At 36.2% G+C, this 18,202-nt stretch overlaps 1 protein-coding gene across 1 annotated transcript in view; it reads right to left on the bottom strand.

The window, feature by feature from the left end:
* Positions 1 to 17,053, bottom strand: part of LOC306998032 (NACHT, LRR and PYD domains-containing protein 12-like) — an 83,633-nt gene extending 66,580 nt beyond the window's left edge. The window contains exons 1-9 of the mRNA XM_079611763.1: positions 16,763 to 17,053; positions 15,796 to 15,923; positions 13,141 to 13,248; positions 12,688 to 12,795; positions 12,432 to 12,516; positions 11,966 to 12,161; positions 10,042 to 11,872; positions 5,032 to 5,202; positions 4,098 to 4,271 (exon numbers count right to left, since the gene is read on the bottom strand). Coding sequence (XP_079467889.1) covers positions 4,098 to 4,271; positions 5,032 to 5,202; positions 10,042 to 11,872; positions 11,966 to 12,161; positions 12,432 to 12,516; positions 12,688 to 12,795; positions 13,141 to 13,248; positions 15,796 to 15,854 — 2,732 coding nt within the window. The 5' untranslated portion in view covers positions 15,855 to 15,923; positions 16,763 to 17,053. The remainder of the gene's footprint in view (positions 1 to 4,097; positions 4,272 to 5,031; positions 5,203 to 10,041; positions 11,873 to 11,965; positions 12,162 to 12,431; positions 12,517 to 12,687; positions 12,796 to 13,140; positions 13,249 to 15,795; positions 15,924 to 16,762) is intronic.
* Positions 17,054 to 18,202: the final 1,149 nt, after the last annotated feature.

Here is an 18,202-nt window from a genome sequence, read left to right as displayed (position 1 = left end):
GCTTTGACTGTCGAGAAGAAGTCTGCTTTAGAGCTTGTATCAGTGTGAGTCTTTCTGCTCCCCTCCAAACACACACAGAAAAGGGGGGGCTGTCTGTGTGTGTGCCCTCCCTCCCTCCCCACACACAGAGAGAGACAAACACAGAGACACACACAGAGAAAGACAAAACCACATTCAAACCAAAATATCTGACTTCCTGTTGGTCGGAGCTAATGACTGTAAATGAGAAAGTTGTCCGGATCGATAAGCACAATATACAGACCGAGTTTTGTGACTGTAGGTAAAAATACCCCCCCCTCCCACTATAGTCAAAAGTATCTTGAAAGTAACACACTTCCTGCTGCCAGTTGGTGGCGCTATAACTTTGACTCACAATAGTCACATCCATGTGATCGCCCTCTTACAACAAACACACTGCTGATGTTTCATCAAGATCAATAAATGTATGAAGACGTTATAACACATTGTGTTTTTCTTTTCTCGCCATAACTTCGTTTCCTCGCCACGGCAAAACCGTTCGAGATATCAAAAATCCGTCTGCAATTTAGCGTCCTCTATGTCTTGACTTCATGCTGACCGAGTTTCGTGGCGATAGGATAATTTTTCTTGGAGGAGTATATCAAATTCCAGGGGCATGCATTTTCATACAGCCCATAATAGCCGACTTCCTGTTGGACTGGCGTAAAACTTAGAGCACGAAAGTTGTTCAGCCCGATGATATCTAAATGTGTACCGAGTTTCATACTTATTCATGCAAGCGTGTTTGATATATGGACAAGTGTTCGAATCCCATTCCAGGGGGCGCTGTCGAGCCCCCATGCCACGCCCGGATACCAGCTTCAGCCTGGCCCTGATGGCCGCGGGTTCTGACCTGTGTGCAAAATTTCAAGAGTTTTTGAGCATGTTAAGGCCCTCAAAAGTGCCAGAGATTTTGCACACAGCAGAGAAAGGGTTAAACTAAACTAGCCCCCCTCCTCACACACACACACACACACATACACAGATCCCCCCCTCCCCTCTCCACCCCACACAGACAGACACACACACACAGAATGGCAGACAGACAGAGAGAGACACAATTCACATTCAAACCACAATATCTGACTTTCTGTTGGTTAGGAGCTAATGACTGTAAATTAGAAAGTTGTTCGGCTTGATAAGATCAAAATACACGCTGAGTTTTGTAACTGTAGGTAAAACTATAACTAAGTTATAACACACTTTATGCATCCTTTTTTAATCATAAATTCGTTTCCTCGCCACGGCCAAACCGTTCGAGGTATCAAAAATCCGTCCACAATTTAGCATCCTCCATGTCTTGACTTCATGCACACCGAGTTTCGTGGTCATCGGATGAATTCTCTGGGAGAAGTGTTTCAAATGCCAGAACATGCGTTTCCATACAGCCCATAATAGCCGACTTCCTGTTGGGCTGGCGTAAAACTTAGAGCACGAAAGTTGTTCGGCCCGATGAGATCTATATGTGTACCGAGTTTCATATTATTACATGCAAGCGTGTTTGATATATGGACATGTTTTTGAATCCCATTCCAGGGGGCGCTGCCGAGCCCCCCTGCCACGCCCGGGTACCAGCTTCAGCGCGGCCCTGATGGCCGCAGGTTCTGACATTTGTGCAAAGTTTCAAGAGTTTTTGAGCATGTTAAGGCCCCCAAAAGTGCCCAAAAGGTAGTAAAATAATAATAATAAAGAAGAAGAAGAAGAAGAATAAATAATAATCCCAAGAAAAACAATAGGGCCTTCGCCTTTTCAAGGCTTGGACCCTAATAATCCTAAGAAAAACAATAGGGCCTTCGCCTTTTCAAGGCTTGGGCCCTAATAATCCGGAGGAAAACAATAGGGCCTTCGCCTTTTCAAGGCTTGGGCCCTAATAATCCGGAGGAAAACAATAGGGCCTTCGCCTTTTCAAGGCTTGGGCCCTAATAATAATAATAATAATAATAATCTATATGTGTACCGAGTTTCATATTATTACATGCAAGCGTGTTTGATATATGGACATGTTTTTGAATCCCATTCCAGGGGGCGCTGCCGAGCCCCCCTGCCACGCCCGGGTACCAGCTTCAGCGCGGCCCTGATGGCCGCAGGTTCTGACATTTGTGCAAAATTTCAAGAGTTTTTGAGCATGTTAAGGCCCCCAAAAGTGCCCAAAAGGTAGTAAAATAATAATAATAAAGAAGAAGAAGAAGAAGAAGAAGAATAAATAATAATCCCAAGAAAAACAATAGGGCCTTCGCCTTTTCAAGGCTTGGGCCCTAATAATCCTAAGAAAAACAATAGGGCCTTCGCCTTTTCAAGGCTTGGGCCCTAATAATCCGGAGGAAAACAATAGGGCCTTCGCCTTTTCAAGGCTTGGGCCCTAATAATAATAATAATAATAATAATAATAATCCGAAGGAAAACAATAGGGCCTTCGCCTTTTCAAGGCTTGGGCCCTAATAATCCGGAGAAAAACAATAGGGCCTTCGCCTTTTCAAGGCTTGGGCCCTAATAATAAACAGAGCAATTCCAAGAGGGTCCTCACACCATCGGTGCTCGGGCCTTAATTAAACGGAAGTAATTCAGGGAAGAATTTAAGAAACCAAATAAAATAAAGATACAAAATATAGTTTTGGGTTTAGGACCTAAGCTACTTAATAAAGATGACTTATACCTATTTAGAATAATGAGAATCACAGCTTTTAAAGCAATTTTTTTTTTTTTTTTTTTTTTTTTTTTTTTTGGAGAAAGCAAGAATGTTTGGTTGGATTTAGTTTATACGGTACATTATGGAGAGGATAACATGAAATTAAGAGCAAAAGTATACATTTTGAAAAGATATGTGCAACTCTAAAATCAAAGAATATTCCATAAAATAAAGGAATACATATTAGCCTATAACTAAATAACATTCCCTCCCTTTTAATTCTAGTTATTTGTCATTTTATTTGTTTAATTATTTAATATTTGATATTTAAATAATATTACTTGAATAACTTATTAGGAATTATGTGTCATTATAAGAGTTTGATATAAATATGTGAATGTTTAATTTTTCTCTTTTTTTCATATGTAAAAGTGTCTAACTATGTACTTATTGGTTATTGTTCCAATTATGTGTTGGTGGGTATTATCACAAAAGAAAAAAAGTAGAAGGAAAAATAAGAAAATATTATGTCTTTAACTGTACATTTGTACTAAATGTGTTTGAATTGAAAGACATAATAAAGTACATATATATATATGCTAAAACATTTGTTGTTGGACATTAGATGTGCATTATTTAGAATTTTAAACCAACAAATAAGTGTATTTTTTATGATAGAAATAACTGTAAATGGACTATTATAATGGGGTAAATCAAGTCTAATATAGTCCAATTACTAAGCACAGATTAATCTTGCCAGTTAAAATGTAATCTGTGCTTTTGCAATTATTTATTGTAAATGTTGTGATTTTAACTTCTGCTTTAATAAGCTTTTTTATTCTATTTTAGATTGTAATGTTCTAATGTTCTTCTAATAACCATAAAAATGTACTACAGCTGCCAATTAAAACCAGAGAGAAATGTATTCATAAATCTTTAAAACTATCTAATTAAATCTTGGGCACAATACATTCAGCCAGTAAGAAAAGAAAAACTGTAGGATGTATATATATATATATAACAACGATAACATAAACATTTCATATACAATTTAACACGTTTGTAGGTCTATATTATTTTATTTATCATTGTAGCCTTATTTAAGTTGATTTTCTTGTATATTTATTTTTGGACTGATAGTGGTTAATAAAGTCAAATAATGGTATGAGAGAATATCAGTCATTGTGTTCCTATTGGTCAGTGTTAGAGGATCTGTGCAGAGGATCTGTGCAACAACTGAGGCTTAGCCTGACAGTTAGCCTGCCCTGGACCAGGCTAGTTTCCCAGCATAAGTTGCCAGAGTAACTGAGTTTAAACTATTTTAAGTTTGCTTTATGAAAAAGAATCAATCATTTGTGCAAGATAAGCATGAGGGTCGAAGGTATATATGGATATGTTATGAATATTTAGCCTCCAAATAACTAATTTAGTTAATTATTAGATTCCGTCTCACCTCAGTGTCTTCAGTTGACAGTCTGGATCCTGTAGTAAATCATTGAGCTCCTTCACTCCTGATTCTCCAGGATCATTCCCTGTGAGATCCAGCTCTATCAGGTGTGAAGGGTTTGATCTCAGAGCTGAGGCCAGAGCTTTATAACCTTCTTCTGTCACACTGCAGTTAGAGAGTCTAGAACAGAGAGGAAAACATTCAGCTGAATAATCAGTTAAACCTGAACAATATAAATATGAATGATCGCTCTTCCAGTCGCCTCTACAACAAGGAAGCCCATCTTAGTCGTCTTGTTAAAGGGATAGTTCACACAAAAACGAAAATTAGCCCATGATTTACTCACCCTCAAGTCCTCCTAGGTGTATATGACATTCTACTTTCAGATTAATACAATCGGAATTATATTAAATATATGTCCTGGCTCTTCCAAGCTTTATAATGGCAGTGAATGGCTGTATATTTTTCCATCAAAGTGCATCCATCCATGATAAAAGTGCTCTGGGGGCTTAATAAAGGCCTTCTGAAGTGAAGCGATGGGTTTGTGTAAGAAAAATATCCTTATTTAAAACTGCATCGACTAAAATAACTAGCTTTTTTATTAACCCCCCAGAGCCGTGTGGAGCACTTATTTTACAAGAAAAGATACTTGCCAATGGCCCTCAGGATCTGTAGCTCTTATTCTGATATTAAATGTTAGATCTTTCCTTTTCTTGGAACAAAATGAATGCTTAATGTCACTTCAATATTTCTCGACGAAAAAACACAACAACAATAAAATAGCAAAATGACAGGATTGATATGGCATACCCACGTTGTAACAAATAAATAAAAGATCTTTGAATTTTTCACAAAGGTTCTCTTGCGCTTTTGCCTCCGGCATCGTCCTGTCAGTCATCGCACCTCACTCTAGTCATGTGACTCCTGTGGCTCAACTTACCTCAGTATCTCCAATTTACACGTTATATTCTTCAGTCCAGTGCAGATCAGCTCCACTCCTGAATCCTGCAGATTATTACTGTTCATGTTCAGCTCTTTCAGATTGGTGTCTGATCCAAGAACTGCAGCCAGAGCTGAACAGCTTTTGTCTGTTAAGTTACAATCATTCAACCTACAATAAGTCACAACACAGAATTAGATGGAACACATACAATACATGTTCTATATACAAATATTAAATACATTTTCCATTTATTTTGTACATAAACAGCATATACAGCACAGAGGCTGAGGTAAACTAACATTCATCTTCAAAAACTACTATATCCTGTGCATTAGTATATTTAATCAGTGACAAATTTCCTAGATAAAATGAAGCATGTTTGAAAACAATATTTGTGTAAAGCTTTTATAGCTATAGGATTTTTTCTCTATTTATGTTATGGAAGTAAAATAATGACAAATGTTTTTGAAATAAAAAAGTCTGTTGAATTGCACTACTTGAAAAAAATATGCATGGCATTAACCATGCTTGCATTTTAATGCATTGTATTTTTAGGCCTTGCATTTTTTTATGAGCTGAAATTCAACATGGTTGTATATTTAAGCTGTGAATATTACAATTCAAAACATTTCAAACACATTTTCATTCATAAATATTCAATAATCCATTTTCACCTTTCATAGTTCACTTCCAAAATATTCAAACTGTTAAAAAATACAACCTATAATATTCAACGGGCAATTTTCGGTCCACTTTATTTCGCTTTATAAATTCGCTTCCACAAATTCAGTGGTTCAAATTCGACAGAAAATTCAACAGTGACCTCCAGGAACTGCAGGAAAATCAGTAGATTACCGAGCATAATCTCCATCTGCTGTTAATCAACCTCACCAGCAGGTGGTGCAAGCGCGTGTTGTTGACGAAGACCAGAGCAACAGTTAGAGCAAGCCACATTCATTCATTCATAAAAACTGATTTATAGAAATGTAAGTGTATTTGTGATTATTATGAGGGCTGTTTTTATGTTTAATTCAGTGTCTTCACAGTCCCTGTGTAGTCTACATGCATCTTTCTCTATGTGAACAAGATTATAACGTTATTCCCCCGATGCTGATGTACAGAACAAATGTTACATTTGAGGTAGACATATATTTCTCTTGGTTGTTTTGCCTTAACTTTATATCGCGACGATGTGCTGCAGTACTGGGGTTTCCCTCAATAATTCAGGATTGCTGGACATATAAAACGCTTAACGTATACTAATGGACTAATACAGTGATATAAAAGACCAAACTCGCACCTTATTGAGAAGGCTGTACTATATGGCTACAGGCAAGCAGATGGACTCAGAATATGAATTTAACACGCAAAGTTTCACGCGTTTCCCAGTCATACTGGTTATAAACATAGATATATCTATGGTTATAAAGTTGGCATGACATTCGCACATTTAGGGGCCGTCTCTAAAGTTACATACGACATTGGTATACACGTTTCTAACTTCAATAGCATTGGAAGAGAATGACTTGCAGTCATAAAAACAACTGTAAGTGTTCATGTAGGTGTCAGGCATGATGCACACCTTTTACATTTTTTATATTTATTCATATAAATAGAAGTTTGCTATTGAAGTTAGAAATGTGTATACCAATGTCGTATGTAACTTTAGAGACGGTCCCTAAATGTGCGAATGTCCAACGTCAAGCCAACTTTATAGCCATTAGCCAGTAAGTTATGTAACTGGGAAACGCTTAGCGTGAAACTTTGCTTGCGCGTTAAGTTCATATTCTGAGTCCATCTGCTTGCCTGTAGCCATATAGTACAGCCTTATCAATAAGGTGCGAGTTTGGTCTTTTATATCACTGTATTAGTCCATTAGTATACGTTAAGCGTTTTTTATGTCCAGCAATCCTGAATTATTGAGGGAAACCCCAGTACTGCAGCACATCGTCGCGATATAAAGTTAAGGCAAAACAACCAAGAGAAATATATGTCTACCTCAAATGTAACATTTGTTCTGTACATCAGCATCGGGGGAATAACGTTATAATCTTGTTCACGTAGAGAAAGATGCATGTAGACTACACAGGGACCGTGAAGACACTGAATTAAACATAAAAACAGCCCTCATAATAATCACAAATACACTTACATTTCTATAAATCAGTTTTTATGAATGAATGAATGTGGCTTGCTCTAACTGTTGCTCTGGTCTTCGTCAACAACACGCGCTTGCACCCCCTGCTGGTGAGGTTGATTAACAGCAGATGGAGATTATGCTCGGTATTCTACTGCTTTTCCTGCAGTTCCTGGAGGTCACTGTTGAATTTACTGTCGAATTTGAACCACTGAATTTGTGGAAGCGAATTTATGAAGCGAAATAAAGTGGACCGAAAATTGCCCGTTGAATATTATAGGTTGTATTTTTTAACAGTTTGAATATTTTGGAAGTGAACTATGAAAGGTGAAAATGGATTATTGAATATTTATGAATGAAAATGTGTTTGAAATGTTTTGAATTGTAATATTCACAGCTTAAATATACAACCATGTTGAATTTTAGCTCATAAAAAAATGCAAGGCCTAAAAATACAATGCATTAAAATGCAAGCATGGTTAATGCAATGCATATTTTTTTCAAGTAGTGCAATTCAACAGAATTTTTTATTTCAAAAACATTTGTCATTATTTTACTTCCATATTATGTCACCTGATGGAGTTTAGGTTCTTGCCACTGTTGCCTCTGTCTTGCTTAGTTAGGGACACTTAATATTCAACAATATTAACTTCACATAGTTGAACTGGTGCCTGACTAAAATTTATGAAATTGATGGAAACATGTTGAAATATGAACTATAGACAAGTAGGCAACCTTTCAATGATAAATAAATATAGCCTATACAACACAAGGATATTTTTATGTTCATAATAAAATACAGCATGGTATAAAAGTAGGCTATGAAATTTATGATGCATATTATAATGTTTAGACTAGTGTTTACTGTTAAATGCTGTGTTCATTGATATCTGCTCAAACTTGGATGTTTATAATGTGCTAGCAATAATGTTTCATAGTTTGGAGCGGTTCGATCGCTTCAATAATGTTCTCTGCACACTCTGTGGGTTTGGGTCTTGAAAAGCAAAACGCGCCAAACATAGGCTTCATGTTTTTACGCCAATCTCATTTCATAACGTCTAAGGAATATATTTATATGTTCTCAGTTGTTTTTTTGTCTGTTTTTTTACAGGGACTAGATGACACTGATGAAGTCTTGCTGACTTGGTAAAATGAAAAATCAAACAATATGGAAATGACAGGTATGTACTATGTTTCAGGAATGGCACAAAGGTGTGATCAGTGTGTTCAATAATGTACTTTTTTGTCCATTGTTGTGTATCTTTGGATTATGTTGTGTTGTAAATAAATCCAAAAAATCAAAAAGCCATTCTTTTTTAAACTCACTCCTCATTCTTTGTGCAAGGTTCCTCATAATGATATGGCCTGATAGCACCTGATAGGGCCATTATGGGTCTTTGTCTTTCTCAGGTGTGAAGCACATCAATATGCATGGGTGGTTCACGCCTTCCTCGCATACAGCTTTCTTACACAAGACATGTCTTACAAATTTTAAATCAATATATTGTTTTATCTGAATGAGTATGCAGGATGATTTTGATTCAAATATTCTAGGCTACGTGATACAATTTTCAAAAGTCTTGTGAAGAAATAATCAGTATGGGTTTCATGACCTTATTTCAGTGACAATTATTTCAAAGAAATTTCACAAACCATGCATAAAAGTTATTATCTCAAAACTACAAACTTTCACATACAAGCTGCTGACATATTATTGTAGCAGAGTTTGTTCTGAATACAGTTTAATAAGACTTTAGCCATGAAAATGTCACAATTAACAGAAATAAGCTCAAATGTCAGTGTATGTCAGAACACCTCCAGGACCCAGAAAACACCTCAGACCCCAGAGGGTTAAAGGCCTTTCACTATAATTCTAAAAATGCCTCCATTCACATGTACTTGTCTCTTTGACATAAAATCTTTAATGATTTAACCTAAGAAATTGTATTTGTTTTTAATATTTCAAGATTAAGGTCAATCGATGGCTGATGCAAATATGTTAGAGAGCAGGGTGGCCAATGGGTGATATATCATTAATTTAAAGATAGTAAAAAAGCATCCTTAACAATTGCTGAAATGAAATTTATAATTATTTTACGTAATTACTAAATTAGAAAAATATTCAAAAAGATTATATGAAAAAAAAGAGAGATTTTGAATGATAAAAAACTTTTTTTGTAGAAAAAACATCTTAAAAAGTGTACATCAGATATGATACAACAGGCTTTTGATAAATATTCATTTGTAAATCTCTTGATCTACATATTGCATTAAAATAATATTACATTAAACTACAGAATTACTCATAGAAATAAACATTTAAAATATCTAATTACTGGGAGAAACAGAGGGACAACTAATAAATGATGTGGTAATATATAAGTACTTTATTTAAGTAGCCTGTTTTATAAAAATCTCAATGTTTTATACTATAACCTTTCAGAATTTCATCTTACTTTTTGGCAATATTAATAACATCTGTACCAAATTACATTATTTCCCCCCAGTTTGGATATATGAATAAAATATGTCTTTTTTTCTTCCTCAATATGAGTATGAGCTAATATATATATATATATATATTTTTTTTTTATATATATATATATATATTTTTTATATATATATTATATTCTATAAGTCATACAAATATGGTGTATTATATGATACAAAACAAACATGCAAACATTTTTACATGGTATTTTATATTTTGTCTTAAGGTTTGATAAACTGTCTACACACAAAAAAAGGCGCGATGTCAGGCTTTACAGGTATAGGTTCATGTTTATGATGGGGAATCACTATAGAGTAATGTAGATAAATGCATTTTTCAGATGAGAGCTAAACATGACAAAATATATTAAAAGACTTACAGGGCTCTTCTGGAGGTTTTGATGACTGCCGATAATCTAATGAGACACTCGTCTGATTTCTTGAATTTCTGAAGCTCAAACTCCTCCAGCTCTTCCTCTGATGTCAACAACACAAAGACTAACGCAGACCACTGGGCAGGTGAAAGGTCACCAGATGAGAGACTTCCTTTGCTAAGGTGGGTCTGAATCTCTTTCACCAGAGTTTGGTCATTCAGTTCATTCAGACAGTAGAACAGATTGATGGATCTCTCTGCAGGACGATTATCTTCTAATTTCTGCTTGATGTACTGAACTATTTCCTTGTTGCTCTGGTCATTGCCGTATTGCTGTGTCAACAGACCTCGTAAGAGTCGTCGATTGGACTGGAGTGACAGACCGAGGAGGAAGCGAAGGAAAAGGTCCAGGTGTCCATTGTCACTCTCGAGCGCCTTGTCCACTGCAGTCTTGAGAAAATCAATCATGGTTTCATTTCTGTTTTCCGGTTCTGTAGACTCATGATCAAACACACTTGTCTTGTTGATGTCTAGAAACAGATGTGCATAAAGGGCTGCAATAAACTCTTGAATGCTCAAGTGAACAAAGCAGTACATGGTCCCAAGAATGATCCCTGTTTCCTCCTTAAAGATCTGGGTACACATGCCTGAGTACACTGATGCCTTATAGACGTCAAGACCACAGGCTTCCAGGTCTGTGTCATAGAAGATCAGGTTGCTTCTTTCCAGCTGATGAAATGCCAGTTTCCCCAGTGAAAGGATGGCGTCTTTATCCCAGGAAACATCTGGTGTGTATTCTCCATCATACTTTCGGTGGCTCTGCTGGATCTGAAAGCGAAGAAAGTGTGTGTACATTTGTGTCAGAGTCTTGGGAGTGTCTTCAGTGTTTGATTGCTGCTGAGTTTTAGAGATCTCATCAGCCTGAGTGTTTTTCACATCATTATTTCTTTTCTCCTCCAGTATGTTCTGGAGAACAGTGGCTGAAATCCAGCAGAAGACGGGGATGTGGCACATGATGAAGAGACTCTTTGATTGTTTAACATGATCTATGATTGTGTTGGCCTGATTCTGATCAGTGAATCTTTTTTTGAAGTACTCTTGCTTCTGTGCGTCGCTGAATCCTCGTATCTCTGTCAGCCGGTCGATGCAGTCAGGAGGAATCTTACTGGCAGCTGCTGGTCTGGTGGTGATCCAGATGAGAGCAGAAGGAAGCAGATTTCCCTTCATGAGGTTCGTTAGGAGAACATCCAGAGAGGCTGGTGACGATACATCACGCCACGTCTGATTACAATCAAACTTCAGAGGAAGGCGACATTCGTCCAGTCCATCAAGGATGAACAGCACTTTGAACTGATTCCTTCTTGTAAGGTTCAGTCCTTTTGTCTCTGGGAAAAATGTAGTTATAAGGTCCATCAAACTTAGTTTTTCTTTCTCCTTTAAGTTCATCTCTCTGAATGGAAGAGGAAATATGAAGCTGATATCTTGATTCTCTTTTCCTTCCGCCCAGTCCAGAACAAACTTTTGCACAGAGACTGATTTCCCGATGCCAGCGACTCCTTTTGTCAGTACAGTTCGGATCTCCTTGTTTTGTTCAGGCGCTTCAAACAAATGTGTGCATTCAACCTGTATCTCTTGTGCTTCATGACGCCTGGAAGCAGCTTCAATCTGTCTCACCTCATGTTCAGTATTGACCTGTTCACTGCCACCCTGAGTGATATAGAGATCTGTGTAGATGTTATTCAGAAGTGTGGAGTCACCTTGCTTCGCAACTCCTTCAAACACACATTGATACTTCTTCTTTAGGCCACACTTCAGCTGATGAATGAAGAACAGCTCATCTAAACACAGGAACAGAACATAGATAGTGTTAGTCTTATTTTCTCTCCTACATTTATAAGAGACAATCTGACAGATGATCATGAGTCTCTCACCTTCTAGAGCATCAGCAGCTTCATATTGCTTCATCTCTCTCAGGTAATGTAGTGTGAGATCAAGAGCTGATTCCTTGATACTGGATCTGTTCTCAATAAAGTCCTTCACAAAGTGTTGTGTGTTCTCTTTTTGTAATATTTTCTTTAACTTCTCCAGTTCATTCCTCAGAAATTTGATTATTTTGCTCTCAAGATCCTACAAACAAAAGTAAGAGAAATGACAGAATAACAAAATTTAAGTCAAATTGTACATTTACATTTGGTCAACACTATTTATTCAATAATTATAATACATGTACATAAAAGAAAATTCAGTTAAAAGACTAACATGCTAATAACCAAGTTGTGCTAAAATGGGTTTAAAAGGAAAAATAAGTGATCAAGAAAAATTTAATTAAATGTCTTTATTCAATAACATATTTGTTTGTTAGAAATATTAAACATTTATAAAAATGTGTTTTCCTACCTGGAAGATCCCTAGAAGATTGTCTTTGAAATTCTCGTGGTTCCTGTGAGTCTGAACGTCTGAGTCTAATGTCCCACATTGAAGCCTGTAATCAAATTAGTAAAATAAAACACTAACTGATATTTTACAGAAAGAGAAATAAGCATTAGCTGTGAATACTCTGACAAATATTTGATCTGAACATGTTTCATGATTGGTATTCACTGATACAACTTTTAAACACTGTCAACGTGTGACAAAAAGTAACACAAAATACCTTTTATTAGATGATGGTGTTTTCTCACTGAAGTTTGGTCCTCCTCCACCTTTAGACCGGTCACTCTTCAGAGACACAGAGCTGGACACATGTGAGCCTGATCTTACACTGATCACACAAAGAACAGAGAGAACACACTTTACTACAGGAGATACTTAGTCTCATTTGAAAAGGTTTAATGTTGCAAATAGTCAAATGCAGTATATCTGTGTATTTGTTCATTTATGGCCATGGTTAGATGGATGGACATGTTTAGTTGCATGATCTATTTTTGCCTTCAATTTATGCCTCCTTGTGGCTGCCTGTGTAATTGTGTTACTGGTATAAGTTTCATAAGGTTCCCAGGAATTGAGTTTTATTGTGATTTATTGTTTTATTCAGTCAAGTTTAATCACATACACCACTGTGGACAAATAATACAACCCTATAATGTAATATAAACACACAAATTACCTTTTATTAGATGATGGTGTTTTCTCACTGAAGTTTGGTCCTCCTCCACCTTTAGACCGGTCACTCTTCAGAGACACAGAGCTGGACACATGTGAGCCTGATCTTACACTGATCACACAAAGAACAGAGAGAGAGAACACACTTTAGTAAAGGAGGATCAACTGTGTCTAAAACACATCTGTGTCTTTATCTAATCCTCCACAGAAATACACATGTAACAGGTACAGAAAGTGTACTGTTTAATGTACGTATAGTTTATGAGAAATTACACAAAATTGTATGTTTACATACAACTGATATAATTGCCTAAGTTTAGTGAGTGCCTTTCCCCTTTAATTGATGTGACGTCATAAGTCAATATAATTTCCTGTTCTGTCTCCTCCTCTTCCTCTTGGCATTGTTAATGCACTGAAGAGGTGAGTTATTTTGGGCTCCTGTTAATCTTAATTAATCTTTATTTTAATTGTACCTTTTATGTCTATATTTTCACTCTAATTTATGTATATAATATTATTTTACCTATCTGTGAGGTTATTTTTGTCATTTCATCTTGTTTAAAGGGCACCTATTATGGAATTTTGAAATTTACCTTTCATGTAGTGTGTAACATAGCTCTAAGTGAACAAAAACATCCTGCAAAGTTTGAAATATGAAAGTGCACCGTATATAAAGTTATTGTCTTTCAAAAGTAAGAGTCGACTCTGAGTCATTTTTATGAATCGTTAGAAGACCGAAGCTTTTTCTCTGACTAGATGACGTCAACTTGTCAAGTTATTTGAATACGATACGCCCACTTATTGCGCTCCAAGGCCAGCAGGGAAAACATCATGGCGACGAGACGCTGTGTTCTGAAGTGCGACTCAAAAGCAAACTTTTTTCATCTGCCCAAGGAGGAGCATTTGAAGACTAAGTGGCTACAATTCGTATACACAACTATACCACAGAAGTATAGTCCGAGCCTTGTGCTTTGTTCGCGCCATTTTCAAGACGATTGCTTTACCAACTTAAATGCACTCAAACTTGGATTCGCGAGCCGGCTGATATTGAAGGAAGGTTCAGTTCCAAGTGTATTTGCATCAGCTTCCTCCTCCGTATCACAACCTGTAAGTGTATTAATAATTGTTGCTTTTATGTTTTATGTAGCATGCTTAATAATTATTTTGTTTGTTGTGTAAGCACCGTTTAGCTTCTAGGTCTTCAATGGCAATTGTATTGAGATATGTGAAGTGTTTGTCGTTGTTTTCGGAGTTGTCTTAAAGATTAGAGTAATACCTCGTAGTAACGTAACTACATTTTATTTTTTTTATTTTTTTAAAAACGTTATGTTTATGCATCGGGCTAACGCAAACAAAGACTGATTGTGCTTTTACAATATGAACTGGCTATGCTCGCTAACATAACATTACATTCTTTATCTTATTTTTAGTTTTTTACTACAAACTACAAAGCAGTGGACTATAATAATTATTATAACACAATTTAATTGATAAAAGCATCATTGTACTCCGTGTTAAACAATAAGTATTATCTATGTAAACACTGCTGGGTCATCTGACCAATCAACGCAGATTAGCGTCGCGCAAAGGAGGGGTTTGAAAAATGAGTCGTTGAACGATTCATTTGGGAGTCGGTGAGCAAATCAGGTAAAAATAAATGCATATTATACGACAACAAAAGTGTTTTTTGTCATTGCATGTACGTAAAACTGTTGTTGGGGACTCCCTACACAACATTAGGAACATTTTAAATGTCATAATAGGTGCCCTTTAAGTTATATTTTTGCATCTGGGCCTAAATGTGGAAATGAGAGCACATGTGACGAGTGTACATCACATTTGTTTTATAGAGATCTTTGAGGGTGATTCACTAAAGAGGCTGATTACATTTGTTTGTATATTATTATCAGGTATGTTTTCTGTTACATGTATTTTATTCTATGTGATTTATTCCTCTTGGCATTGTTGATGCACTGAAGAGAGATCTTTGAGGGTGATTCACTAAAAAGGCTGATTACATTTGTTTGTATATTATTATCAGATAAAAGATCCAGCAAAACTGCCGCCTGTTGTCCCGTGTCTGTCTCGACAAAGCTACACACACAACGCAGACAAGTGCATAACTGGTGTCGCGAGCCACCGGTTACACACACTCACATAATTTACAGTTTTATAGTTAACCATAATTTTTTTTACTGGCTAGTTTAACCACTTCTTTAATATACACGAGTGAGATTAAATATGTTGAGGATTTAAAAGATACTTGACCATAATTTAAGAGAACATGTCAAGTTTTTGTTCATTGACAGAATAGAGAGCAGAAATGTCTGTGCGACACAGTTTTGTTAGCATACTTGAATTAAATTAAGTGTATAGTTGTTTTCTAATGTCTATCAATAATTTTATGATCTAAAAACTAAAGTCATTTATTTGGATTAAATCAGCATCTAGAAGCTAAATAACAAATTATTAACTGTGATATTTTCTTTAGAGCAAACAGGGCTTTATAGACAATGTCAGAGTTAATATAAGACGTTTAAAATTGAAGTTGTGCAAAGCATTTGCAAATATAAAGCAAAGCGTAAAGTTGTGTTATTGACAGGGAAACACAAAGTCCAGTGGAGTTTAAACTGCTAGTGTGAAACAGACGCAGTCTTACCTGTGTTTCTCTGAGAGACTCATCTGAGAGAGAGAGTCCTTTCCTCTTTCCTCTGACATACTGCAGCTAAACTGACCCTGGAAACTGACCAGCACTGCTTTCTGCAACACTCAATCCTTCAGCATCACCTGCAAATCACACCATTTTACACAGATGAACAACATCTTATCTAATGCGGAGTTATCATCAACAACAGCAAAAACAATGTATAAAATAAAGTGAGTTACAGACAAATATATTGCCACGTAAAATAACCGAATGGTCTTAATCTTTTCTGATTGTTTAATGAGTTTAACTGACTCTAAATATGAATTAATTGGGGAACAGAAATTTACACTGTGCTGGGAAAACTGAACCCAATTTGTTATATTCTCTATTACAGTATAATATCATTTTACACTCATATTTACCCAATCTTTATTAATTGTTGAATCGTTTAAATTAATCGTTCAAATCGATTAAATGTCATTTAATCATTACTTCAAGTTCACAACGGTGGTTGATTTCATTACTTTAAAATTATCCTAAAATAACTGATTGAGTAAAAGTAACCAGAATTATAATAGACAAGACATACTGTATAACTGTTAATCATAATTGTTATATGAACTGAAATATTCAGTTTAATAACAGCAGATTGTTGTTCATTGGCGTTAGGCTTCATCTGTCTTTCTACTGTAAATGTCTGCTTCAAAAATACTTTCGATTTCACATCACGAAAACAACAGCCGAACACGGAAGAGGAAATGGGAGAAAACTTTCAAAAACATATTTGTTTTCAATAACCCTTTCTCAATAAACTTTTAGTGTTTCTACTTCAAAATATTGTAATTTCTGGCAGATTCTTCTTCTGTTCGGAGTAGCAGAAGAACAGCTTCTGTAACTTCACATTTAAATCACGCTTAATGTACAATATGCAGTTCCTAATAATTACAAATTACTTTAACGGTGAATGTATTAAACTTACTTGCAGGCTTGTCCACTAAGAAGTGAATTTATAAGTATTTTAAACTCAGTTCCGCTTGTTGTCAGTCCGCGCGCGTCGTTCTCAGAATCTCTCGCTGGTCTCGATGGATTGTGGATTAAACACAGAAATGGTCGCGAGTGTTATTATATTTGGTAGCCATTGTGCTAAATTGACATCTGTAGAAATGTTTTCTGGATCATAGATGAAATCAAATCCAGTGAGCAACATTGGTACAGGGTTCAGGTGTTTACAGGTGTTGTTGCTTTCGTTTTCCTCTTCTTCGTGTGTTTTACAGGAGGGTTTGTAACAGCTGAACAGTTGCACACCGACACCTACTGCACTGGAGCGGGACATTATACCACATATATCTCTAAATCATGTTTAAAACCTCTTAACTAGACATGTCAACAGTGCATCTGCTATATTCCCTGTTTCTGGACTATTATCTAAGATGCTGGATATTGTAAATGACTGATATCCTGAGGTTTGTATTTTTATACATTTAATCCATAATTTTTTTGTTCACAATTAAACTCCACAGAGTAACGTAAGCTACCTTTTAATTTAGGGCCCAATATTTTTTTATTTTTCGCTAAAGTTTGTTTTTTATTTATATTTGTCTGGATTCTATGTTTTATGATTTAATACAAATGTATCATCAAATATGGTGTCTTTTGAAAAGAATTAAAACTTTCTTGTAAGATGTAATCAGACAGTTTCAGTGTGTATTTGACAGTGACTCTGAAAAGCAGCTCTCTCTCTCTCTCTCTCTCTCTCTCTCTGTGTGTGTGTGTGTGTGTGTGTGTGTGTGTGTGTGTGTGTGTGTGTGTGTGTGTGTGTGTGTGTGTGTGTGTGTGTGTGTGTGTGTGTGTGTGTGGAAGGTAATTTTCTCTATGGGACTTAATCATATATGGAAGCCACTGAGAGTGCATTCAAGGAGCACGGTTTTGGACACCTTTTGTGCAATATATGGATTAATTTGAATGTAAATGAAGCCTTTACTTCAGTAATCCAACATGGCGAACGAAGAATGGGATGCACGGGTAAGTGAAGTAAAATGTTTTTGGACAACAGTGTTGTTACAGGACAGAAGGGACTGACACAAGGATGGAGGTGAATGTTATATTTATTGATCAACAGGTGAAAGGTCAGCAGTGCAGGTGAAGGACTGTAGTAGAGTGGATATCCAGATGAATAGAATCAGAATGACAGTTTTGCAGAATGGAGATCGGAATAGAGATTCACTTGAATAGCGGAGACACAGGAGGATTCACCGGAGACTTGGATTAATGAGGAAGACTCAGAGGAATCTTCAGGGAGACTGGTAAGTAGAGTTGTAGTCCTTTGTAGAGATCTCAGCGTAAGCGTCTTGATCCAAACGATACCGGACAAAGACTGAGAGTGAAGGTGAGGTTTAAATGCTGGGGTTGATTTCAGTGC

The sequence above is a fragment of the Phoxinus phoxinus genome (assembly GCF_949152265.1).
Source record: "Phoxinus phoxinus genome assembly, chromosome: 5".
Classification (NCBI taxonomy): Eukaryota; Metazoa; Chordata; class Actinopteri; order Cypriniformes; family Leuciscidae; genus Phoxinus; species Phoxinus phoxinus.
This window is presented reverse-complemented; position numbering and strand designations above follow the sequence as displayed.